We start from the raw sequence: 26077 nt of genomic DNA, 5'->3' as shown, positions 1-26077 counted from the left end.
AATACTGTGGCCAGCTCGAAAAAATGCACCAACAATTAAGAATTCAACGGCCGAAATCGGTCAACAGAGATGGGGTGATACTCCTTCACGGCAATGCACGACCTCATGTATCCAGAACAACGGTTCAAAAGTTGAACGAATTGCAGTACGAGACTGCCTCATCCACCATATTCACCGGACCTTTCGCCAACCGACTACCACTTTTTTAAACATTTGGCGGAAAGACAATTTACGATCGAAAAGGCTGTCAAAATTGCCTTCGACGAATTTACCAACACCCGACAGTTAGACTTCTACGAAACTGGCATATATGCTCTTGAATCTCGTTGTGGGAAGTATTTGATTTGGACGAAGGGTCGAAGATGTATGATATAACGACAGGAGTTCCGCTGGGGTCTGTTCTGGGTCCTCTGCTATGTACCTTAATGTATGATGACGTTCAACGGCTCCCAGTAGCTTTGTTATCTTGTGGAAGGTGGGATGGGGTTCGTAAGCACCTCTATTTAAATACAGGCGATCTCTCTCCAGACAACATTGTCGAAGAGATGCTGAGGAGTATTGACAGATGGAGCTATGTTGCCCATTATGTTCGGGTCCATCTCGTTGTTAAGAAGATAGATTTTGACCGGTGGAGGAGCCAGATGGCAGGGAGCACCTTGAACTGACAGTTCCCTTTCTCCTGTCCCCTCTCGTTGGTGAAAGGAATTCCCTAATTTAAAGGCTCCGCAAGGCGAGAGAGTGCGGAGAATAGCCCGAAGTAATGTGACAGACGGTTCCAGGCTAGCTCACTGATGATGGGGAGGTGTTTAGTTGGTAGTCCGACGACGTACCGAACCGGGAGTTCAACACTGTGTGCGTAAATGCATTCACTTACCCTACCCCAAAAAAAAAGGATAAGCAAGCCATTGTCGTCAGAATCGCAGATGACGTTGGGGTGGTCATGATATCTAGTCATCCCGACGAAGTAGAGATATATGCCAACGAGACTATTCAGACGATCAAGTATTGGCTTAAAGAAAAGGGGCTAGAACTTGCCGAGTACAAGGCAAAGTAGGAGTCTTTACAAAGCAGCGGAAATGGAAAACTGGTAAAATTTACACCGGAGCGCACTTTCAGCCATCGCTGAAATACCTGGGAATAACATTCGGTTCCCAGCTGACGTTTGAACCCGACTTAAAAGTTACTGGGCAGAAAGCGGCGAATATCAGTTCAACACTGGCACGGATGATTCCAAATATAGGCGGCCCTAAACACAACCGTCGATCACTTTTATCGCGAGCCGTCGATTAAGCGCTCCCCGAAGATGCTGCGCCTACCGAGCAACATTTTATGAGGCAGCATGCGTGATTGCAAAGATAATCCCATTGGGTATTCTAACCGATCAAGCAAGCCGCTTGTACGAGAATCAGGAAGCAAACCTAAACAAGCAAAGTGAGTCAATCAAGTCATTGTCTGCATGGCAAATAGCATGGGACCAGGTGGGGAATGGTCGATGGCCCAAACATAAGTATGTGGACACTGCGAAACCACGGTGAGACGATCTGACTCAGTTCTTAATGGAACACGGTGGGTTCAAGAAGTACCTCTATAGGTTCGGTCTCGATGAATCGGCCGATTGTCCTACGTGTGAAGGCGCAGCCGAAGATGCAGAATATCTGGTAAAATGTACCTTACCAGATTTTCTGCATCTTCGACTGCGCCTTCACACGTAGGACAATCGGCCTTGCCGGTGCCGGTGCAATCAAATATAGCATGGGACGCGCAAATATAGCAAGGGTGGAACGGATGCACCAGCAGCTAAAAGAAGCTGAAGCACAGTGGAGGCATAGAAGGGAAGGGAAGGCAGATAGACACATATTGAACCGATTTTAATGAAATTCTGTTTTACAAACAAATCTTAAAACTGATCTGTGTCGATACTTACATTGCAACAGGTACGCTTCAAGTTTCGATTCCTTGCGAGTCCAAATTAAGCTTATATTATCGATGACAAAATACCAAAAATCAAAACCTCTCTCAACCAGGATACTTGCTGAGAACTACGCGAAGAACGCCTATGTCTTACAAAATGAAGACCTCCTGGCAACATAAATGCTAAATGCTAAAGAAATGGCAGGACTTCTTGCCAATTACTTACTAGAGGCTCTCTCTTCAGTCCCATATCTGATATTCCTGTCGTTAGACAAATTCGAACAGTTACTGTATCCCATAAGCCTTATATAACCTTTCCCCTTTAGCCGCCGGTTGCGAAAAGGAGGGATAGATAGGTTCAGTCGGCTGTACGCCACCGCAGCCCTTTACAGTCATGCAGATTACTCACTGAGGGGGCTATCACCACACTTGCCAGTTAGGTATAAAATGCAAATCCATCAAATGAGAAGAAGGAGAAACGCCGTCGAAACCGCTAGTCGTGGGGCGGTTCGATGTCTAGGCACTACGACGACCAAGAGCATTGCTCCACCTGCTGTAGCTGTACCACCACAATCTGTAACGACCACTCCAGCAGGTTTGCTTAGACAGCGGATGAAGTGTGGAAGAAATGAATCTCTTCATCATCCGCTCCTACTACGAAATAACGGCAGGGGCGTGTACAACATCTTACCGCCCCTTGTTGCACCAGGGATTCGTCGAGCATTTGTCACAATTCGCGCATGTGATTGTGCAGCGAGTCGCAGACTAGTACCGCTTTATTGCTCGCAGTGACACAATCAGGGAGCGTGTTCGACTTGAGGTCATTGCGGAAACTGGGGACCAAGAGTCGATGGGGGCAAAGGCGGCGGCATCAACAACACCACGCCGCACTGCGGGCAATAGTTTCGCTTCTCCACCGTCCAACTGAGGTCTCTACTGAGGTTCGGGACGAATTCCAAAGTACATGTAGAGAATTCTCGGAAATGTATCCTTTGCATAGACCAGGTATTCCCAGGTTCTATGCATTTTCAGCAACTCCCGGAATTCTATCTGAAATCAGTGATGAGATTGCATCTCGGTTGTGTGCTAATATATCGCTGCTGCAAATACAATCACTTGTGCATTATGGTACAATTACGGCTCTCAGATTGCACAATCAGAAGATTCGCTTTCGTGTTATTGGTTTAAGTGACTGAAGAGATCCACCATGGAAAATTCGTCTGGAACGTCGGCGTGACTCACTAAGGCAGGACATTGCTAGGTTGATTCAATTCAGCTCTGGCAATGGCAGCAAACGGATAAAAAATAAAGTACAAAGGGTTTACAGGAATTATGCCATGTCCACTGAGACACCCGTAATTGACATTCTGGATACACTAAAACAGAAACTTTCTGTCGTATGCTGTCGGTTACGATGGTATGGTCACTCCAGCCATGTACAGAATACAACATATGCGAGGAACCAGAGGACCTTTTTTAGATCTCTCAACGAATCTCAACAGAGCGTCCAGACAGTACAGTATTATTCTGTTAAACGAAAGTCGCACCGCGTCCTTAAAGAGCTATTGTGTCCCTTTTCCTGGTTATTGTGTGCCTGTTAATCATAGTATCTCATGCAAGCCTATAACCTACCTCAAGATGTTTCAACTCTGCCTCTGGTTTTAAGTGTTCTCCTAGATGCCTCGACCTATTTTGCACAACCGCCGGAGACTGTTCCAGAACGTGTATAGAGACTTCATCACACTCCACACAGAACCTGCAGGCAATGTCCATAGATATCCCTAGCTTCCCTAGGTGATAGTTTAGCCGACAGTAACCAGTGAGAATTCCCACTATGATTCGGAGGTTCTTATTGGTGAGGTTTACGCAATCCTTTGTGCGCATGGGTTCGTATCCCCCAATAAGCACCCTGGACTGCTCTATTCCTGGTAGGCTCGCCCAGTATAGATCCCTCAACCGTTCCCCTTAATTTTTTAATGTCATAGCCATGAAACCTTTTCCGATTCCACAGAAAGGTTCTGGCCCATGTAAAGGCGTCCTTGCTTCCTTCATGGCTAGTTCGTCCGCTGCCTCATTACCTTCCAACCCAACATGGCCTGGAACCCAAAGTATCCAGACCTTGTTGGACGAACCGAACGTATTCTGCCTCTCAAGGCATTCTCATACCAGTTTAGAGTGCACCTGGTTGGACCTAAGTCCCCTGATCGCCGCTTTCCTGTCAGTGAGAACAGCAATGTTCTGCCTCTGGTAGTTCCTTTGGAGATTAAAGGGGCACATCCGTCTATGGTGTATATTTTCGCCTGGAATATGTTAGTGTACCTATCCATTGGCTCCAGGTACATTTGCCTTGTACCAATAACATCAGCACCCGCTCCCTCTGCTGTGAGGGATCCGTCAGTGAACCAAATAATTAATTGCTGGTTTAAGCTTTATATCACAGCCGCGCTCTCGCAGTTTGCGTTTTTACTCCAACGTGTTTCAAACTTCATATCGAAGTGAAACTTCATTGTCATGTTATCCCTTGGTATCAATAATACGGGATACCGCCTAGAAAAAATATCAATATTCCTTCAGTTTAGGGATTTCCCCGTCTCGCTGATACTCCCGGCCATCCTGAATGTTGCCTCCTTGCCTGCATCTGTATGTGTAGATGGAGAGGGGTTAATCCCAGAGATGCCGTTAGGTATGTCCTCATTGCCCCACTGATACACACGCGAGCCAGTCTTTGGGGTTTGTATGCCACCCCATAGATAATCATTGGCCTTACTATTGCAGTGTATATCTTCGTAGTATCTTCACCCCATTTTTTTCTGCTATGGACCTACAAATCATCAGAGCCTTTGTAGCTTTCCGATAAATGTTTCGAACATGCGTCTTCTAGGGTAATTTTTGGTATAGCGTAATTTCCAAACATTTGATCTGTGGTTCTCGCTCCACCTCTATTCCATGTAACGTCATGGCTCTCAGGTGATCAGTCTTACGTTTCCTTGTGAATGGTCCAATGGTGGATTTGGCTGAATTGATACGCAGTTCCACTTTCCTACACCAGAAACTAGTAACCTACAGATTAAAACAATGTCGTCCACGCAACCCTGGATCTGTATTCCCGTGTTTGTTAGCTCGTCCAAGAGCTCGTCCCCTACCATACCCCACATAAGCGGTGATAGTACCCCTCCTTGTGAGGAACCTTGAGTAGTATTCATGACAATAGAGTTTGTACCACCCGATACTTCTATTTGCCTACTCTTTAGCATTTTGCCCATGCAGAAAGACAGGGTGTTTCCCACTCCCTTGCCGATCCTGGCATCTTGTATCACTTTGTGCGATGTGTTTTCGAATGCTCCTTCAGTGCTATTACCTACACCCTAAGACTTTGCGGTGGCCCAGAGCCATTCAGCCTGAAGCTATCTATCCCACCTCCTTCCGCAACTGGCTTTAGGATCGGCTACGAGGGGTCTATATTACTGTGAAGTGATCTAAACACACTTTCTCCTGTTTGCTAGATATTGATTGCACGCGTCCTTCTCCAACTTCCGTAAATGTAACTGGGTTGGGTTTTTCTTGAGGTACTAGAAGATTCCATTCGGCAGCTAAAGCCTGGCGCTTTCTGTGTCAATACTGTTGTACTGTTGGCTCCTGTTCTTATTTCTAAAAACCACAAACTCGGGGGTAGTTTTGAATGAGTTACGATGTCACCATCTGTCAAACATTATTAGTTACGTTTATTGCATTTAAGGGAGAAACTTTGTGTTCCCATCATTCATTCATTGAATCTGTCATTCACGCGAAAATTTTCAGTCTGTATTTAATTTTAAAGTTCTGAATAATTCCCTAGTCAAGGGGTGGAGTTTTGACGTCGTATTGGCTGACAGAAACTCAACTCTAACATTTCTGAGATAGGGAACGTGTAGGCAGAGCAATCATCAATATTTTTTCTGTTTTGTCATTTTTGCAGGAGAGTTCTCACCATTGCTGTTGAACGTGGAAAAATTATCGCATCAAAAAATGTGACAAAAATGTATTAAATAACACTTTTATATGAGCATACTAAGGATCAAGCAAAAAGAAAAGATTTTCACCTTCATTGTTGATGAATTTTGTGTCATACCCATGTATATCTTGTAATGTGATTACCAATATTGTTGGTATTATTGTTCCAAAAAAAGGGGCTAAACAACTCTCATCTAAACACGTATGAGACGCAGGCCAAACGAAAGAGCGTAGAAGGGCATTCCCCGTATACTTTGTAGTGACCGCAACTTGGCAACGTGTGTGCAATTACCTTAAGGTTCGCCGCAGATTGCACATTATTGAATGCATTCGGTGGAATTGATCTTGACAGAGAAGAATAGGGGAATGATTTGCCGCATTCGAACGCGCACGCGCATGTTGCTGAAACATGAACTCTCAGAGTTCAAGGCGAGTGAAGCAACATGGGGACCGGTTCGTGCGTGGACAGCGGATCAACGGCCGGTGGGATTGGAAAAAGGTGAGAATAGCCGTGAAGGTGACACTGTGGGGAACGATATCCGAATTTCCCTTGAGCGAAGAATGCTAAGCATCCTGGGAAGGTGAAGTGTTCTTTTTGAAATGTTTCCAAAAGTTCTATTAAATGAATTATTGTGAATTCGTGAACTTCGTCCGCCCTTTGATTCGAGCAATCAAAATTCGAAAATCCCGAGTTCGCAGAGTTCTTGTCGTGCTGTGTGTTTGCCAAAAGCCGATAAAAATATATCAACAATTTTTGAATGAAGGAAAATTAATTGCAAAAATTTCGACAGGAAAATATGGCTTTTATGTGGTGAACAGATTGATTGTGAAGAATCGAAAATAGAAAAGTGCGAAAATTTATATAAAATGAAATCAAAAGAGAAAATTCTTGTTGGTACGAAAGGAAAAAGTTTTCAGGTAAACTGTTGGCGTGGTTCATTGCTAACCGTACGCAACGCAACGCGAAACCACGAACGCCGAAAGTGATTTTGGAGGGAAAATTCGGTCGAGTTTTGGTGTCTTGAGAAAAATCGACACTCGTACTGGACGATCAAAATAGTTAAATTTCGAAATTAATCTTCTAGAATTTTAACGGAAAACTGAACAAAAGCGACGAAATCAGGAATAAATGTTCAATGGTCAATGGAAAGGAAATTTAAGAATATTTGAAATGTTGATGTTTAATTATCAGTCGGGCTAATGAAGTAATACAAGGTGCGGCAGCATAACTTCCTTTTTTAAAATGCGCGCCACTCAGTTGATGTCATAGCGGAGCGCTAGTGGTCTCGTTCAAGAGGGGATACTGTAAAGTTTTGTCCCGACACGGTTCAGTCGCCATCATGCGTTGGAATGGTGAGGAGCGTGCCTTTGCTGTTGAGGTTGACTTTTCAAGCGGATGTTCGGTTATTGCAACACAGCATGCATTTCGGAATCGCTTTAATTTAGCCCCGTTGGCTCCCGTCCCAGACCGCATGTTACATGGGTCACTACATTTAGACAAACTGCAAGTGCGACAAGAGGAAGAACTGGAGTCCCTCGGCCCGATAGATCACCTGAGAACATTGAAGCAGTGAGAGCGTCAATGTTGCGATCGCCACGACATTCTGCGCGCAAACACGCATCTGCCCTTGGACTATCCGATCGTTCTGTGAGAAGAATTCTTCGTGATGATCTTCATTTTCATCCCTATAAGATGGCGATAGTGTAGGAACTTTCAGAACGTGACTTCAATTCTCGGATGAACGCGTATGAGCTTCTTCTTGATGTTGTTCCCGAGGGTGCTATTGTTTTTTTTAGCGATGAAGCCCATTTTCATTTGTGTGGGTCGGTTAACAAACAAAACATGCGCTACTGGGCTGACACCAACCCTCGAGAATTGCATCAAAAGCCTTTGCATTCACCCAAAGTCACAGTGTGGTGTGCAATTTCCTCAACTAGAATTATTGGTCCCTGGTTTTTTGAGGAAAATGAGGTTACAGTGACAGTGAATTCGGACCGGTATGTAAACATGCTACAGAATTTTTTTTCCCACGGCTAGAAAATTTGGATTTGGGGGACACTTGGTTCCAACAAGACGGTGCAACAGCACACACTTCAAGAGCATCGATGGCTGTTTTGAGGGAACACTTTCCGGAGCGCCTTATCTCAATTAGAGGCGATTTGGAATGGCCGGCACGCTCTCCCGATCTATCCCCTTGTGATTTTTTTCTATGGGGTTTTTTGAAATCTCGTGTTTATGTGAACCACCCAAGAACCCTACAAGATTTGAAGACCAACATCCAAGCAGAAATTGCCAACATAACACCTGCTATGCTAACAAGAGTCATGAAAAACGCCAGAAATCGGTTTACGCAATGTATGGAGAATGGGGGACGTCACCTAACAGATTTGATCTTCAAAACAATGTAAAGAAAAACTTTAGACATGTACCTACATTATAAAAAATAAATAAATATTTTCCGAAGCATACAATAGTTTTTATTGAGTTTTGAAAAAAGGAAGTTATGCTGCCGCACACTGTATTATTTCCAAAATCGGAGACCCAGTGGTCAAATCGCAGACATTTTGAATTAATAGAGAATTAAATATATGCAATTAGTACTTTAGTGGTCCAACTATTTTATCCACAGACAGAAACAAAGCAACCACAAATACACGCCACGCCCAGCTTAGAGTGAAACAACGTGTAAGTTTTATTTTGCGTTAATCTCATTTTGTTGTTGTATTTTTTAATTTTGATTTAATTTCATTTTTTTTTTTCGTATATTTTTACTTTTCATTTTTGTTTTACTTTCATATATTTTTTTTGATTGCATGAATATAACATGAATTAGAATTTTTTTTTTTTTATTTCAAGGCTTCCTCCCTCTCTCTTCCTCCTTGACTCCGCAAAACCGTAATGGGGACATCCTCTAAATAATGGCTTGAGGATGTCAAGGATGGGAGGGAACCTCAGGGCTGCGCCTCATTTACTATCTGGGGCAGAATAAACAATGATCGGGACTGTGATTCGTCATGGATCTTCTCTCTTGATCGCAGCACTCGGGTCCGGAGACTTACGGCGTATGGTGGAGGCGTTTTTTTATTTTCCAGTTTTAGCTCGGGTTCTGGTTTTTATCGTTAAGCCGTCGCGAATTTCTTTGTTTGTGGTCTATTTTTAAATCCGGTGCGGACTCACGTATCGGTATAGACACGTTAATTTTGTACTCATGACACATGAGGGATTAAAGCGCCCAAAGGACCCCCACATTCCCGAGCCTCGCTAGCACAGACGCGTGCAAGAACCTGTCAAAAGAGCACTTTGATGGAGCTTCAATGCTTGCAGACGGCCAACTCTTTAGGTTTTTGGCATACCTCTTCCCTGTAGGTCGTTTTCAGCCACTTAGGATGGTCGTCTGATCCTCCTATTTCCATTAGGTTCATTACAACTCTTCACAAAATCCACAAACTTTTTAGCCCGAATCCTATTTTCTCGGATAATTTTCACCCCGGGCCCGGAATTCCCCTCTGAGGTACTGAGACGATACAATTAAAAGACCAACATATTTCTTCCCTCCCAGAATTAGGAAGGCAACGAAGGCAAAAAATTTGAACTTCCATTTCAATTTTAATGTTATGTATTCAATTGGCGGTCAAAGGGTAGTATAGGTCCCAGGGCAAAACGTGGATTGGTAGCCACGATGGAGCATAAAACCTGGAAACGACTGCTGAAACAACACCAACAGCTCTACGACCAAACCCTATGTCCACCTCCACGTGGTACTCGCTGGAAGTTCTTTCTTCATGAAAAATTGCAGACGGAGAAGGATGAAGGCGAGTCTCCTGCACCTAAAAACGGGACAAAATGTACCAACTGCTCCTCCAGGTTGGGGGTTGGGTAGGGCTGACAAACCTACACAAAAAACCGATGTTACGAAGCCACGAAAGGAGCCTCGGACAGGATGGATTTTACAACGACGAACCCGGCAATTTTCCCATAGAATATGCGCTCCCTGTATAGACCGAATGCTGCTGAGCAGCTAGCCGATACCCTGTCCCAATATAAGGCTGATGTAACAGCATTGCAAAAGATGGGCAGGGACCGGTTTCCTTGAGAAGAGCCGCTACACCATATATTATAGCGGCCATCTAGTAAACCATGTGCTCGGACTAGGTTTCTTAGTCAGCCAAAAAATGAAATCTGCTGTTATCGGCTTTGAAAATATAAGCGAAAGGCTATGCACTCAGCGTTTGCGAGGCAAGTTTAGAAATGTAAGCCTCATAAACGTTCATGCCCCTGCAAAGTCGGAGGAGGATACTTTTTGCGAGGCAGTTGAACGGACCCTTGAAGCCTGTCCCAAGTATGATATCAAAATCACACTAGGAGATTTCAACAGTCAAGTAGGGACGGAGCTTCGGATTATTCAGTTAGCAGTATCGCATGAAATGGTTGTTTCAAGTACCTGATTGGCGCGGAAAGCGGTCCACAAAGATACGTGGGCCTCAGCAGACAGGACCACTTTCAACCAAATGGACCACGTGCTGATTGAATGCGTCACCTTTCAACCTTGGTGAATGTCAGAACATATAGGGGGGCCAATATAGATTGAGTGTCCGGATAGCTCAGTGGTGAGAGCACTGGGCTGTCATACGGAAGGCCGCGGTTCAAATCTCGCTGGTGGCAGTGGGATTTGTATCGTGACTTGACGTCGGATACCAGTCGACCCAACTGTGAATGAGAGTACCTGAGTCAAATCAGGGTAATAATCTCGGGCGAGCGCAATGCTGACCACATTACCTCCTAGTGTTCCGTTACGGTCTTGAATGAAGTACTCTAACACACTTCAAAGCCCTGATCCAATATGGATTGTTGCGCCAACGATTATTATTATTATTAATATAGATTCGGATCATTAGCTCGTTGGCATGGTGCTCCGAGCTCGAATAACAGCACCACCCAGAATCCCCGCAGACAATCAGGTGAGAGTTAACACTGAAGCTATCGACAACACAGCCCTCCGCAACACCTGTAAGAAGGAAATGGATGCCGCAATAACCGCAATCAACAGACATCTGTATATGAAGCATCAACAAATGAACTTCACAACCACCTGAAGAAGGTCATCATTGATATGGCCACGAAGATACTTGGTCTCAGCCGCAAGAAAAGTCGAAACGGCTGGTTTGACGATGAATGTAAGCTATCTGTCGAACGGAAGAATGTTGCATACCGAGTAATGTTGCATTCTCAAAGAACGCGGGCACAGCCAGAGACTTATCATGAATTGCATCGAGCGAAGAAGCGACTTCACAGACGGAAAAAGGAAGCCTGGGAGAACGAACAAGTTTCTGTACTCGAAAAGTACAGGGAAAAACCGCACCAGGCGCCGAAGTTTTACCAACAAGTCAGGAGAATGAGGCCTTATACAGAGAGGCTTCACTCCAGGCAAATCAGCAACAGGTCGGATTTTCTCTGTGCGGTAAGGGATGGAAAAACTGTTGGAATATGGACATCAGTTACACCATCTTTTCATCGACTTTAAAGCCGCCTATGACAGCATGGGCAGGGTAAAACTGTACGCGATCATGAAAGAATTCGGTTTCCCAACGAAATTTATAAGACTGACTAGGCTGACCCTGACCGATGTGCGAGGCCAGAAAAAAGCAGCAGGGCCACTCTCGAGACCACTCAACATCGACCACGGTCTGTGGCCAAGGGATGCCCTATCATGTGTCCTCTTCAACCTGGCCCTGAAGAAAGTGATTCGCGACGCTGATGTAAATGCAAGAGGCACCATTCTCCTGAAGACCACCCAACTACTGGCCTACGCTAACGATATAGACATCTTGGGAAGAACACCCGAGATGCACAGTCACTTTCATCCAGATCGAGCAGGCGGCGCGATATCTTGGGCTGCACATTAATGAAGGCAAGACGAAGTACATGGTGGCAACATCAGCGCCAAAACCAAAAGAACGAACAACATTGAATCGCACTAGCCAAAGGAAAGCAATGGAGATAGGAGACTACAACTTTGAGACCGTTGGAAATTTCTCCTATCTCGGGTTGAAAATCACAACCGATAACAGCTATGACGATGAAATTCGCGCACGGTTGTTGTCAGCCAACAGAGCCTATTTCAGCGTACAAAGACTGTTTCGCTCGAAACGTCTCACCATAGGGTCAAAGCTCTTACTGTACAAGACTATGATCTTACCAGTTCTTCTGTATTCCTCGAGAACTTGGGTTCTTAGCAAGAAAAATTACGAACTCTTGGGGGCGTTCGAGAGAAGAATCCTCCGAAGAATTTTTGCCCCCTACATGAGGATGGACGATACCATAGCCTACATAACGACGAAATCGATGAACGATACCATAACCGTCTGGTTGTGAATAAAATCCGGCTCGACAGGTTACGGTGGCCGGGTCACTTAATCCGTATGGATGAGGATGATCCACCCTGCAAAGTCTATAAGGGCGATATCTATAGTAGAAAAAGAAGACGAGGTAGACCCTGTCTCAGATGGAGCGATGGCGTAGGTCACGACGCCAAACAACTTTTAAGGATATCTAATTGGTGGACCTCGCGCAAAACCGGGATGTCTGTAGTTCCTTATTAAGGCAGGCCTAAACCGGATACCGGTTGTTGCGCCGTTGATGATGATGATTCAATTACAGCTCTAAGATTACCACCGAATTGGAAAGGTATTGAATCACTTTGGTGGAAATTATGTTCATAGCTCCCTACAATGTTTTTCGGAAATACATTTTCCAGGAGATGTGTCGTTTATGAATCTGTATGATAACCATTCTCGTGGCGAGTAGGAAGTGTACTTGCGGTCCTTCTCCTACTCGAAGAGAAATGGTTGTTATATGTACCAAAGTAAGGCTCAAGGCACGCATAAATATCAATCACGCCAAAAAAGGTTGTGTTTACTTTACTAGACGATATTTAATAAATGGAGGCCTTTTTTCAGTTGTTCAGAGATAAACGATTTTCTTCTGGCTACTCACAATATTCTGCGAATTCTCTAAAAACGAATCTGTCCGCCCGTGAATGTCACGACATCTTTACATTTCCGTGGAATGTTACCGATGTGGGGTTTTTTTCAAATTGCCACAGTCCTCGGCGATTTCTGCAGTTTGCGTCTGCATTATGGCGAAGTAGCCAACTAACTTTTTTCAGTCTCTAAACTTAACGTTATGGTTGAATGGAGGATTTGAAATCGTAAAAGACGGGCCTGTACTTTTAAAAACTCATTTTAACTTAGTAACTGGGCCAATCACAACCAAGTTCGAGAATAGAATAATGGAGTGCATACTTCGCTGCCAACGCAAAATAAAGATTTCCACTGTAAAGAGAATAGACCCCGTCCACTGTATTTCAGAAGTGTAGAGGATTCTTTAAGGTACCGAGCTGAGTTAATTTCAAATAATCTTAGATATAACTGTCACTGCACCTCAATAATTCGACATTTTCAAAATTACTCACCACGCTAGCCTCTTAACCCTTCCCAATGGTGCCAAACAGCAAGGAAAGATTCCACCGTGAAGAAGACACATAATGTCAGAATATTTTTAGGTTATGTAACTGTCATCACATATCCATAACTTCGTCCGGTGTTATTCCCCCGCGGCCGCATTAGAAAATGAAACACATTAAGTTCATCGCTCGAACAGTGTTCGTACAAAACAATAACGTCGAAGAAGCCTGCCGTGTATTGAATCGAATCCTAGGAAAGGAGGAAATCTTCGATCAGTTCCGGAGGACTCGCTACTATGAAAAGCCATTCCAGGTTCGACCGACACAAAGTCCTTAACTTTGTAATAAACGTGAATAATTCTAGGTCCGCCGCCGTGTAAACTTTGAAAAGTGCAAGTCAATATACAACGAGGATATGGACCGGAAAATCCAATTCATTCTCAGGAAAAATCGAGTCGAACCGTTTCCGGGTTGCAACTAAAGCCTGACTTCGCCGTAGAAATAATGATGTTATCCTAAGGATGTTAATAAAGTAATTGTGTTTAACTAACGCACTCGTGATTACTGCCCTCCCTCTATACGGGGTCAAATTAACATCCACAAGTTATTCTCTCCGCTAGAGTCTACGAGTCCACCCGCTCTAAAAGAATTGTGCTTCAGCCTTTTCCCCTCCCGCAACGTCTGCGATCTCCGGGCGAGCGTTCCGGTTTCTACACTCGTTTCCGCACTCTAATCCCGCGAGATTTTCATGAGTGCAACTACTTCTTCGCTGGGATTAGCGAAAATTACAAAGAGAATGTGATCATTCGTACCTTTCCATATTTTCTATTTTTCAGAACGCCAAGATGCGGAGGAAAACCCCGCTCCGCCGAAGATGCGATACCTACGCTTATACCGGAGGAGGAGTGTCATTCGGGAGCGGCAGTTTAGAAGAGAATTAGAAGCTTAATTCGTGATCGCTTGTATGAAGGAGAATTAAGCCTTCGAAATATTATATAAGTTGAGGGGTCTAGCTGGCTGGAAAATGGCCGCAAAGTGGGGAATCTTTCGAAAATCGCTAAACACTTGCATCTCCCTTAGTAATGAAAATTTCGAGAAAAGGAGCTTAATTCATCACGTGTATAGAGGAGAATTCAACGTTTGAAACGGTGTATAGGTGGGGGAGTGTAGGCGGCTGGCAAATGGTCGTAAAGTGGTGAAATCTTTCGAAAAGCTTTAAATGCTTGTATCCTCGTTATTCATGGTCGTCATAATCGGTTGGATAGCAGATGGCAGACGTCTGAACCATAGAATTCTCATTAGCGGCTCCAGAGCTATAATGCCATCGGGACACTGCAGGCAGCACAGGAACTGGGAGGGTTTGTCGTCACCCATATATGTGTCCTCCATGATCTGTCTCATTTGCTCCTCCTGGTATACAACAACTTTATTATTTATTGCGTTAGCGGTTATATAAGCCGTCTGTCATGGACTAAGTAATTATGTCGCGGACTTCCGTAACATATGGCGATGGCAGTGCCACTATGACTTCCATATATTATTGTTGTGGGTCTCTTATGTTATACTTAGAAAGCTTCCCTCCACGATTTTAAACTATATCTCCAGGTCATGGGGGTTGAAGTCTGGAAGATTTGGTGCCTAGTTTATCGCGGCGGAAGTCATACTCTTGTATGGAGGGGCGTTGCGTGTTCTCGGCATTCTCGATGTCACTGATTTGACTTTTGTCTTCAACCCGGCAATTTTCTTTTTTTAAATTCGGGGTCACCACTTTGAGAATTGCTAGCTTAGGTAGATAGCAGAAGTTGAATGAAAGCCGTGTTTATACATGTGATATGTTTATTTAAATCCAATATCGATCCTGCCTCTCATTTAAGTGTCCACGAAGTGGGAGCTGTGAGTAGACTTTCTTCTGCAGAGTGACTGCTCTACCTAACCCTCCAGCTAGCTTTTAGGGAGTAGATCAGCTAGGTAGAAAGATTATTAAAAGTTATAATTTCAGACAAGCGTCTAGAAGTAATTGGCCCCGCCACACTAGAAAAGGAGCTTCATTCGTAATAACTAGTATAGAGGTGAAATAGATTTTTCAAATGATATATAGGTGGAGGGTCGTGCCGGGAAACTAGCAGGAAAGCCGGGGAATCTTCTGAAAAACTTTCAGCACTCATGTCTGTGTTAATATTGAGAATTTCGAGAAAACGAACTTTATTCCTGATCGCTGGTTTTGAGGGTAATTAGACTTTTGCTATATAAGTTGGAGGCAGGAAGACTATACGCGGGAGGCTAAACTAAACGATAAAGGTATGCACGGTACCCTCCGTCCTCGCTTAGGAATTGAATCAGATCGTAGCTAACTTCACCGTTCACCTTCGTTTGATCCACTTTGAGACATCTGAACTAATCCAATGAGCCCAGCGTTCCTTTTGTTAAATTATTCCTTCTTTTCTGCCACTCCAAAATTGATTCACTTCGTGCTAATTCCCGATGATAGGTACAAAACTGGCCGATTGCATATGATGGGTCATAGAGGCGTCGACCTTCGTTCGCCAAGATGCCGATGCGGACGATGCCTACTATCACAGACGCTACTTCGTCTACGGCAAGCTTTGTAAGGTCATATTCGCAATGCACTCAATCGATATGGAACTGCGATTTTTCTTCTATTTACTTCAAGCTTTAGTGCCGATGCCAAGACTGGAGCTGCATAGAACAAAATAGAGCTGACAACTCTCGAGATAGCGAGCCCACGGCTTTGCCTGGGGCCACCTACATTTGGTAACATTCTTGCCAAAAAATGTGGCAACCTCGGAAGCCTTGGTTGTTCTTTGATCCAACATGGCTCCTAGATATTTAAACTTTGGTTACGAATGTATTATATGTTCTAATCTTTATCCTTCGATTGGTGATCAAAACTATTTCGGGTCTATGCTCTGCGACCGTCAAACCAGCGTCTTGTAGCCAGGACCTTATTTCATTTCATTGCCTCGTTTGTGCGGACCTCGATACCCCCAATATCTTGTGCCACGATAATCAGTCCGATGTCGTCTGCGAAGCCAGTGATTGTCACTCCTTTGGGCAGTTACAATGTTAAAATTCCATCATATATTATTATCCTCAGGATAGGGCCGAGCCTTTTAGAAGGCCGCAAGTTGTCTCTCTGTCTTAAGTCCATCGTCCGAATGTAACATAATTGCCTCTCCCGGAGAAATTCTATGACTATGCGCACCGGGAAGCGCCCAATTTGGCAAAACTCGCAATTATTTTGTTGCATTTTTCAATATCGAAGGCATTCGTCACGTCAACAGCAAGGTATGTTGGCCTCTACTATTTCCTCAGCAATTTTCGTCACCATACTGATCGCATTAAGTAGATCTTGTCTTTCGGAATCCGTGGACACGTTTGATTCATTGGCAACTTTTGGAAAGAGGGTACTAATAACATCCCGCACCGAATCAGGGTTGGTGATCAGTGGCGAGCGTTTACCTTGATTGATGCCATGACTGTCTTGTATGCACCTTCCCATAGATCGGAATCGGTTTCCTTGCGGAACCTCTTCAAGTGTTCAGTTTTACTTTTAGAGATGGCTGCTCGCTCTGTCTGTCTGTCTATTTATTTGTCTGTCCGTCTGTCACACGAGATTTACTCCGAGATAGCTAGGTATTGCTTGAAATTTGGTGATGTGAATGTGTGCCTCAGAAAGTGAAACAGGACTTGTTCTCAGAATCTATAAAAAATGTAGGCCTCAAAATACGTCCCATTCCGATATGTGGTGAAATAAAGTTAATAGTAGCATTTAACTATATTTTAGAAATTTATTTGAAAACCCTACTCAAGTTTATTATAGATACACACAATTTTGCGGTAACATAACTGATTATATATCGCATAATACTGGCATGTTTCATGGTAATCGTATTAAAATCAAAAGTTATAATACATCAAATTAGTACTTTTCATGAGAGAATTACAAATTACTATACACTCGTTACTAATTGGAGACACACAACCTAAACTATAAATCATTCTAATGCGTTGCCAACCGTTTTTGTATCTACGGATTGGCTTGATGTACATGATCCGTGATCGACTTAACCGCTTTTTGCAATTTGTAGTACTTTGATAGGGGCCATATGGGATTTATAATTGCTTTTTTTTGCTTTTCATTCAATTGTAAATTAAATCCATATCTGAGTGAAATCATGCTAGCAGCACTGATGAAGGGAACAAGTGGTTCCCGAAATATCGGTATTTGCAAGAATAAATATCCACACCAACGAAAAAGAAACCACAAGTTTTTATTACTTCAATTAAATGCATAAGAAAACATTTAGCACCAGAAAGTTTTCTAGTCGTCAAAGGGTAGTATAAGTCCCAGACCAAAACGGTGTTGGTACGCACGATGAACCCTATCTTCACCTCCACGTGGTGATTACTGGGAGTTCTATCCTAATGAAAAACTGCAGACGGAAAAGGATGAAAGCGAGTCTCTCGCCCCTGAAAACGAGACAAATTGTACCAACCGGTCCTCCAGGTTGGGGACTAGGTAGGGCTGACAATCCTACATGGAAAATCGGTGTTACGAAGCCTCAGGCAGGATGGACTTTGAAACGGCGAACCTGGCAACGAAAACGAAATAACGTACTGATGTAACGGCGTTGCAAAATATGCGCTGGACAGGGACATACACCATATATTATAGCGGCCATCCAGTAAACTATGTGCTCGGAATAGGTTTCTTAGTGAGCCGAAAAATTAATCCTGCTGTTATCGGCTGGAAAAATATAAGCAAAAGACTATGCACTCTGGGTTGGCCAGGCAAATTTACAAACACAAACCTCATTAACGTTCACGTCCCTACAGAGGACATTTCAAAGTCAGAGAAAGATACCTTCCACGAGGGAGCCTGTTCCAAGTATGATATCAGAATCGTATTTGGACATTTTAACAGTCAAGTACGGGTGGAGCCTGTATTCAACCGATACGCCGATTCTCATAGGTTACGTAGGGATACCGATGATAACGGACTGCGGATTATTCAGTCAGCAGTATCGCACGAAATGGTTTTGGAAGTACTTGGCCCCAGCCGCAAGAAAAGTCGAAACGGCTGGAAGAATGCTCCGTACCGAGTAATGTTGCATTCTCAAAGAACGCGAGTTAAATGATTGTGATTTAATTATCACAAAACAAAATATAATTGAACTTCCCGAGTATATATAAAAGAACGGTTTTAATTTCTTAGAAATTTTATTTATAAAGCAACTTTCTCCCTCGAGATCGGTCTAAGGACTAACTTAAACATAATTATAAAATTGAATTGCACCGTTGCGCAAAAGTGCAAGGTAGCATAAAATTGTTTCTGAAGATTCCAAAATTAAGAATTCGAAATTTATTCTCATGATCTAAATTTGCAAGTTAAGCAAAGACCAGTCTGCTGTGAAACTGGGCTCCCTAGTCACGTTGCTGGGACAGATGTCGTCCATATTTTGTGTGGAATGTGGGGTTTCGGATAACATAACTCGCGCGGAAACTTATCACGAACTCCGTCGAGCGGACAAACGATTTCACAGACGGAAAAGGGGAACCCAAGGAGAACCAATAGATCTAGGAACTCGATAAGTACAGAGAGTAACCACACCAGGCGCGGAACTTTCACCAACAAATCAGCAGGATGAAGCCTTATACATCTTGAGTTCATCCTGACGAGACAAAGAGAGTAGCTTGAATATTTTGCTGAACTGTTGAAGAACTAAACACTACGGCGAGTTGGAGGTCCGCCAACTGAAGACGACGTACAAATACTGCCACCACCGAGCTTAGGAGCCGCATAGCCTGGGTAAAGCGGTACACGGCCATGAGTGAATTCGGTATGCTGACGAAATTGATAAAACTAACTAGCCTGAGCCTGATCAATGTGCGAAGCTAGATAAAAGCATCAGGATCACTCTCGAGACCTTTCAACATTAACAACGGTCTAAGACAAGGGGATGCCCTATCATGCGTCCTCATCAACCTGGCCTTGCAGAAAGTAATTCCCAAAGAAGAAGTTAATGAGCGAGGCACCATCGTCTTCAATTCCATCCAACTACTGGCCTACGCTGACGATATTGACATTATTGAGTAGCCCGAGATGTACAGTCTACCGCGCACGGTTGTTGGCTGCCAACAAAGTCTATTTCAGCTTACAAAAACTGTTTCGCTCAAAACCTCTCACAATCTGTTCAAAACTATTACTGTACAAGACTATGAGCTTGCCAGTCTTTATGTATTTCCCGAAGACCTAGGTTCTTAGCTTAGCTTGACCGCGTTTGAAAGAAGAATCCTCCGAAGAATTTTTGGCCGTCTACATGAAAATGGATGATTCCGTAGCCTACATAACTACGAAATATATGGACAATACCACGACTGTCTGATTGCGGATAATATCCGGCTCAACAGGTTGCGGTAGGCGGGTCACTTAATCCGTATAGATTAGGATGATCCAACCTGGAAGGTGAAGACGGCAGACAACTTTTAGGGATATCAAATTGGTGGACTACGGCGCAAAACCGGGAAGTCTGGAGTTCCTTACTAAGGCAGTCCTACCTAGACCAAATACCAGGTGTTGCACCGTTGATGATGATGCACTTTGTCGTGGTGTTGGAGCTTGTGATGATCTACTACTACACTAAGGGTGACCAAAAACATATGAAGATGGAAACAAAGCGTTTAACTCTCCAAGTGGTAAGAAGTCATAGACTTCGAATCCACCCGCGACTTTGATAAATCAGGTCGTGGTCGAGGCATGGATTTTGGAGACCTCACCAAATTCATGTTCCCCTCGGAGAAATCTGTGGAAGATAGGCTCTCCACTTCAGTGGAAAACCTACACCCGGTGTTTACGGCGTAGTCAGCAGAGCATTGGAAGGGTCATTGGGAGAACTGAATCTAATTTCCGATTCTCAGATTCTCATACATCTGTTTGGTAGAAGATACGATTTAATCTTAAAACGGAGAGAAAACTGGGCGAACCAGAAGAATGCGTGTCAGGATATGCTGACGTCTTCTACACCGATGGTTCAAAGACAGAAAATGGCTCTGGAGCAGAAATCTACCTCTCGAATATGGGACAATATGCAACGGCTGAAGTATATGCATGATTGACGAGCGGCTGAAGGGCAGGCGTTCAAAAATCGTTTAGGAATTTAGAAATCGATTGGATTCTGTTTCTAGATTCAATACGGTGGATTTACTCTGAGTACCTGGTCATCGTGGTGGACCGGAACCAGTAATTGGGGTGTCGGTAGCTTTGGCTGATGCTGCTATCAAAAACTGGCAACAAGCTTCCCATAATGACAGGTGGCAAAGCCTTAATGCTGCTAGACAGACCAAACTTTTCCTGTCCGAACCAAAGAAACGTGCTGCAAAGTTTATCTTGTCGAAAAGCAGGAAGACTTGCAGAAGTATTGTGGTCATCCTGACTGGCCATAATTCACTGGCTGGACATATGTTTAGAATAGGCAGAAGAGAATTGGTGGTCTCTGCCAATCTTTCAACAAGAAGGTGTTGCAAGGGGAATTGGGACAATGCGAAAGCGGTTGTTACCAAAAGGCGAGAGCTGCTATATTATCATTTAAACACATCAAAGCACCTAGCATGGATGGCATCTACCCAGCAATGCTAAAGGGGGTATAGAGCACTTCTGAAGAATATTTTTACAGGATGTCTTGCTCTCGGCTACGGGCTTTCCTCTTGGCAAAAGGTCAAGGTAGTCTTCATTTCGAAACCTGGCAAAGGTGACTATTTAAATCTAAAGAACTTCCGGCAAAACAGCTTTTCATCATTTTCGATGAAATGTCTGGCGAATCTGGTTGAGCGTCACATTCGCGAGAAGGCGCTAAGGTCGCACCCACTAAATGAAAACCAACATGCTAACCAACGTGGGAAGTCCCGTGAGTCTGCTTTTCATTCTGTGGTTACAGAGATAGAGGACGCGATTCTGAAATTCGAGTACGCGATGGGGTTGTTCGTGGACATTGAAGGGGCTTTTGACTATGCACCCTTCCAAAGGCCTGTTAATGCCGCCAGAGAGCATGATATTGACGAAACTCTAAAAAAGTGGACTTACGCCATGCTAACGCAGAGACTGCTGTTTGATGAAGTGGGTGTTGATCGCTACCTAACAACTGAAGATACGAAACGCTGCCATCAGGGAGGTGTGGTACTTCCACTTCTATGGAGTATGCTACCATCCGAACTGAAAAATCTGCCGCTAAGGTCTGAGTGCTAAGAGCCTTTGCCTTTCCCGCACCTCAGACATACAAACATACACCATTATTGATATGAATTCTACTACTATTAGCGTCAAAATTTGTCTTCTTTCTTTCAATCTCTTGCATCAGGAAATATCAACAGCACGTTGAAGAGTCTGAAATGCCCTATTCCAAGGTCCGATACGATTTTATGTCAAGCAAAACAAAATGGGAAATTTAGTGGAAATTTAACTAGTGTTAATAAATATGAATTGATTGCACTCTAAGGCGTATATAACGTCGTGCTCATATAAAGTATAGCACCAGCGGATGGGCTATATTTATGACTTTAATAAGTGTAAAATCAAAACCTTATTAAAATCGGTTTACTGTCTGTCTGTCTGTCTTTTTTTTTAAAGAGGTGTAAATCTTCAAAAGACTGGCCTAGGCGCGCACGCCAGAGTGTGGGATTTTTACCCACTAAAACCACCCCGACTCCCCTCTACCCCGAGGAACCACCTTTAGGTATTACATCACGGGGCGGAGTTAGCTTACTTTAGCTAGGTCTCTTTCCGTCTACCCGGGGGGTTCATAACTGCGCCTTCCTCATTTCTTTTGCGTTTCGCAGTTTATCCTGGATTACTGCGATCATGGAATTGATCGCATCCCAGTCTTCCTGACAGACTACCATTCTCCGGACAACATTTTCCGATGATAGCACCTCACCTAGAGTTTCCACTAGGTTCCTCCTTTCTTCAACGAACCTAGGACACTGGAAGAAAAGGTCGCAGTTTAGACATTTAGGCGAGGTGTCTAAATTAAACCTGTACAGGTATTGACGGTATCCTCCATGGCCGGTGAGAAACTGGGTGAGATTATAATTGATTTCCCACTGCTTTCTCTCCAGCCACTCCCCGATGGAAGGGAGTAAGTCCAACGATCCTTTTCTGACTGGTCCCATCGCTGTTGCCATATGCTTATGGATCTCTCCCTTTCGTTTTTTTTCGCTTTTTGCGATAAGGGAGATATGCACCTGGTGTTATAAATGTTCATCATTTCGGTTGTCAGAATGTCAATCGGTATTATTTCCGAGATGACGAACGCTGCGTCGTCTGAGACTTTCCTGAAGGCAGAACACACCCTTAACCCTTCTTCTGTAAACCGTACTCAGTTTATGTGTATTGCCTAAAACCTGCAGCGCAAACTGGGACTGAATACAGCAAGATAGAACTCGCCACCCTGGCTATGAGCATCCTGCAAGTATGCCGCGGTCCTCCTACGTTCGGCATCATCTTTGCGAGAGCCACACTCGTGGTGGATCCTCTATTACAAGTATACTCAATGCGCTGCTTAAAATTGAGTCCTCCGTCTGTCATCAACCCCAAGTATTTGATGGCCGGCTTGGAAGTGATGATACGATTCTCGATTCTAATGCAGGCGTAATTTCTTTTGCGGCGCTTAGTGATGAGGACCGCCTCCGTTTTTTCCTCAGCGAGTGCCAGTCCAGCACTCTTTAACCAAGCCTTAACAACACTGGTTGCTTCGCTTGAGTAGAACTCAGCATCAGTGAGATGCTTTGTGACTACAACCAGCCGTATATCATCGGCGTAACCCACCACCGTGGACTCCTCCGGAATCGGAAGGTTAAGTTCATCATCATACATGATGTTCCATAGTAGTGGGCCCAGTACAGAGCCCTGTGGGACACTCACGGAGACAATGTACTCCTTGGGTCCATCATCGGCATTATACCAGAGTGTCTCTTGCAAGTAGCTACCGATAATAGCGGCGAGATAGGTGGGAGCACTAATCGTTGCCAGAGACTTTCGTATAAGGTTCCAATTGACCGAGTTGAATGCATTCCTCACATCTAAGGTCAACACCACACAATATTTGCTGGTACAACCCCTTTCGAAGAATTGCATTTTCGGCCAAGCCAGTAACCATTCTGATGGCATCAATAGGTAGGCTTTACGGAACCCATACTGCCTATCCGAAAGGCCCCCTTGGCGTTCGACGACTAGGAGTAATCTATTATAAATAATCCGTTCCAACAGACATATGGGTCTATAGGAGGACGATTCCCCTGAGGGTTTGACGGCAAGTTTGAGGGCCTTACTCAGTATGCCGTCAAGACCCAGGGCTTTGCTGCCGCCTATTCGACTGAAGATCTCCAGCAGCTCGTCTCTGGTGACTGGTGGAATGGGCGTCACATTCAGGGGGTGCTGGAAGATGTCAGTACCCCCCTCTTAGCTGGGGAAATAACTCCTGGATTATTTCAAGATCATAGTGCACGTGATCTGTGGAAATGATCGACCTCTGAATCGTCCTATCACGATTTTATAGGCGCTACCCCACGAATTTATGTCCGCTTCCAAACAGAGCTCCTTAAGACATTCCCTCTTACTCCGCTGGATGGCTAGCTTGAGGTTCTTGCGAGTTTCCCTGTAAGCATACTCCTTTTGCCTTTGATCGATCCTACCTATTGCCCTCTGAGCCGTCCATCTGGCTCTGCGGCAAATCGATCGAGGACTGCAAGTTCATTATTCCACCAATAATTGGGTCTTCTAGTGGGGAATTAGCATCTCCTAGACATCGACGCGTCACACACTTTAGAGACGCTTTGTGTGACATGGAAAGCTCTATCCGTGGAGGTGCCTACTTTGCTAGACCATCCTGGTGTTCTTTTGGATTTCGGCTTCCAGCATGCGGGTCTCCTGCCTTGTGGCTCCGTCCTTAGTTCAAAGGTGGTTGTCTGGTGGTCCCTCTACGTGAAGTCCTCGCTAACTTGCCAGGTTCCGCTTCCGGCATGCGGGTCTTCTGCTTCGTGGCTTCGTCCTTAGTTCAAAGGTGATTGCCTGGTGGTCTACAATTGAACCAGTTACTCCTTTCCGATAAGTGTTTACACAACCTTCTTTCGCCGAAACGGGCGATTGCTTGTAATACGTTCTAAGTCTCTTTGCTGCCCCACCCGATAGCCCACGCATTAAAGTCACCGGCTATCACCTTTCGACCTCGTCCCCTTGCGTCTCTGTATGTCTGTCAGTCTTTCTGCCCGTCACATGCATTTTTTCTCGGAGACCGTTGTAACGTTTCACACCAAATTTGCTAGAAAGGTGGGAACTGTGAACCCGCACGCATATAGTGAGTTACATTCTTTTACATCGAATTTAAGGAGGGGGGGGGGGGGGGGTCCCCATACATGCAAAAGGGGGGTGTAAATTTTCTTTTTATCAAATATAGTCATGTGGGGTATTAAATTAGAGGTCTCAGTACTTTTCAGCCAGTTTGAGTTTTGACATTTGTTGGAAAGGTGGGGAGTGCGCGGGGTTCAAAGTGAGCATTTCTTTAACGGACACATTCTCAGAAACTACTTAACTGAAAAATCTGAAAAAAGTAAAGAGGCTGCCACTGTATGGTGCCTAGGCCCCAAAATACCCTCCATACCGATACCTGTTCAAATAAAGCAAATAATAGTACGTTACTATAATTATTAGTAATTGGCACCAAAACCCCCCTTAGTTTCTCCCAGGAATCAGACTGCAGTAATGTAGGCTACAGCATAGAGCATGATCCTGAACTGGTATTTTTCAAATGTGCTGCGACAAACTCCGGTGGACCCATATGCCCACACAATATTTCAATATAGAGTAAAGAGCAAACAATTGAATTGAATTGAATTTATAATTAAGGCGACCAGTACACGGCCGACGGTTGGCCACTAAGTGAAGTTTAGCGAAAATGGATTTTTCCACCGTTAGATTTCCCCTCTCGTGGCGAGTTTGAATACGCCACGAAGAGCACCGGTGGTGGCATCTGTCTGTCGCATTAACAACATTCGAAATAATTTTATTTCGAATGTTGCTAAATCCTGCTGCGCCGAAATCCTAGCAAATTTGGTGAAAATCACACTATTACTAACAAAGTTATAATAGGTCAAAGCTGTTGCTTCTGTGCAAATTCAAGACTTTGAATGTCTATCACTTGAAAGTGGATATTATATAATATATAATATAATAATACGTACTACATGCTAATGGGACAAATGCACACTCAAATCTCTTTACAAAAGAAATATACAAAACCTTTCATACCTGAAGCGTCCAGCTTCCGGTTTCTCGATTTTTTGGCTAGTTTCACTTATCTGGATAGTCTTCTTGGTTGGAGGTCTAGGTACCGGGAAAATGGTCGGAAATTGGAGGAATCTTTTGTAAAAGTTCAATCGCTTGCATTTCCGTTAATATTGAGAATTTTGAGAAAAGGAGCTTGGTCAGAATTTTTTTACGAGAGTTTAAATGGAGTTAAAACGCCAATACTAAGTATTTGGATGAGAGCAGGCGATCGCCGGCTTAGAGAAAATAGGATTGCAGTGTTTTCTGACATGTTGCTTCTTCCTTTCGCTGATTTAATTGTGGAGGGGTTTTCCTCCAGGCTAGGTGTAAGGCATTTTAAAATATTCCTGAAATAAAAGCTTTGAAAAAGATATTC

The 26077-nt window shown here is 44.0% G+C and overlaps 1 protein-coding gene across 1 annotated transcript; it reads left to right on the top strand.

Moving 5' to 3' along the window:
- Positions 1-13459: 13459 nt before the first annotated feature.
- On the top strand, positions 13460-13914 carry LOC119661359 (28S ribosomal protein S21, mitochondrial). The gene is made up of 2 exons (XM_038070668.1): positions 13460-13677; positions 13729-13914. Exons 1-2 carry the CDS (start codon positions 13531-13533, stop codon positions 13843-13845), a joined length of 264 nt encoding a protein of 87 aa, XP_037926596.1. The 5' UTR covers positions 13460-13530; the 3' UTR covers positions 13846-13914.
- The last annotated feature ends 12163 nt before the right edge of the window (positions 13915-26077 follow it).

The sequence above is a fragment of the Hermetia illucens genome, chromosome 1 (genome assembly GCF_905115235.1).
Source record: "Hermetia illucens chromosome 1, iHerIll2.2.curated.20191125, whole genome shotgun sequence".
NCBI classification, from domain to species: domain Eukaryota; kingdom Metazoa; phylum Arthropoda; class Insecta; order Diptera; family Stratiomyidae; genus Hermetia; species Hermetia illucens.
This window is presented reverse-complemented; position numbering and strand designations above follow the sequence as displayed.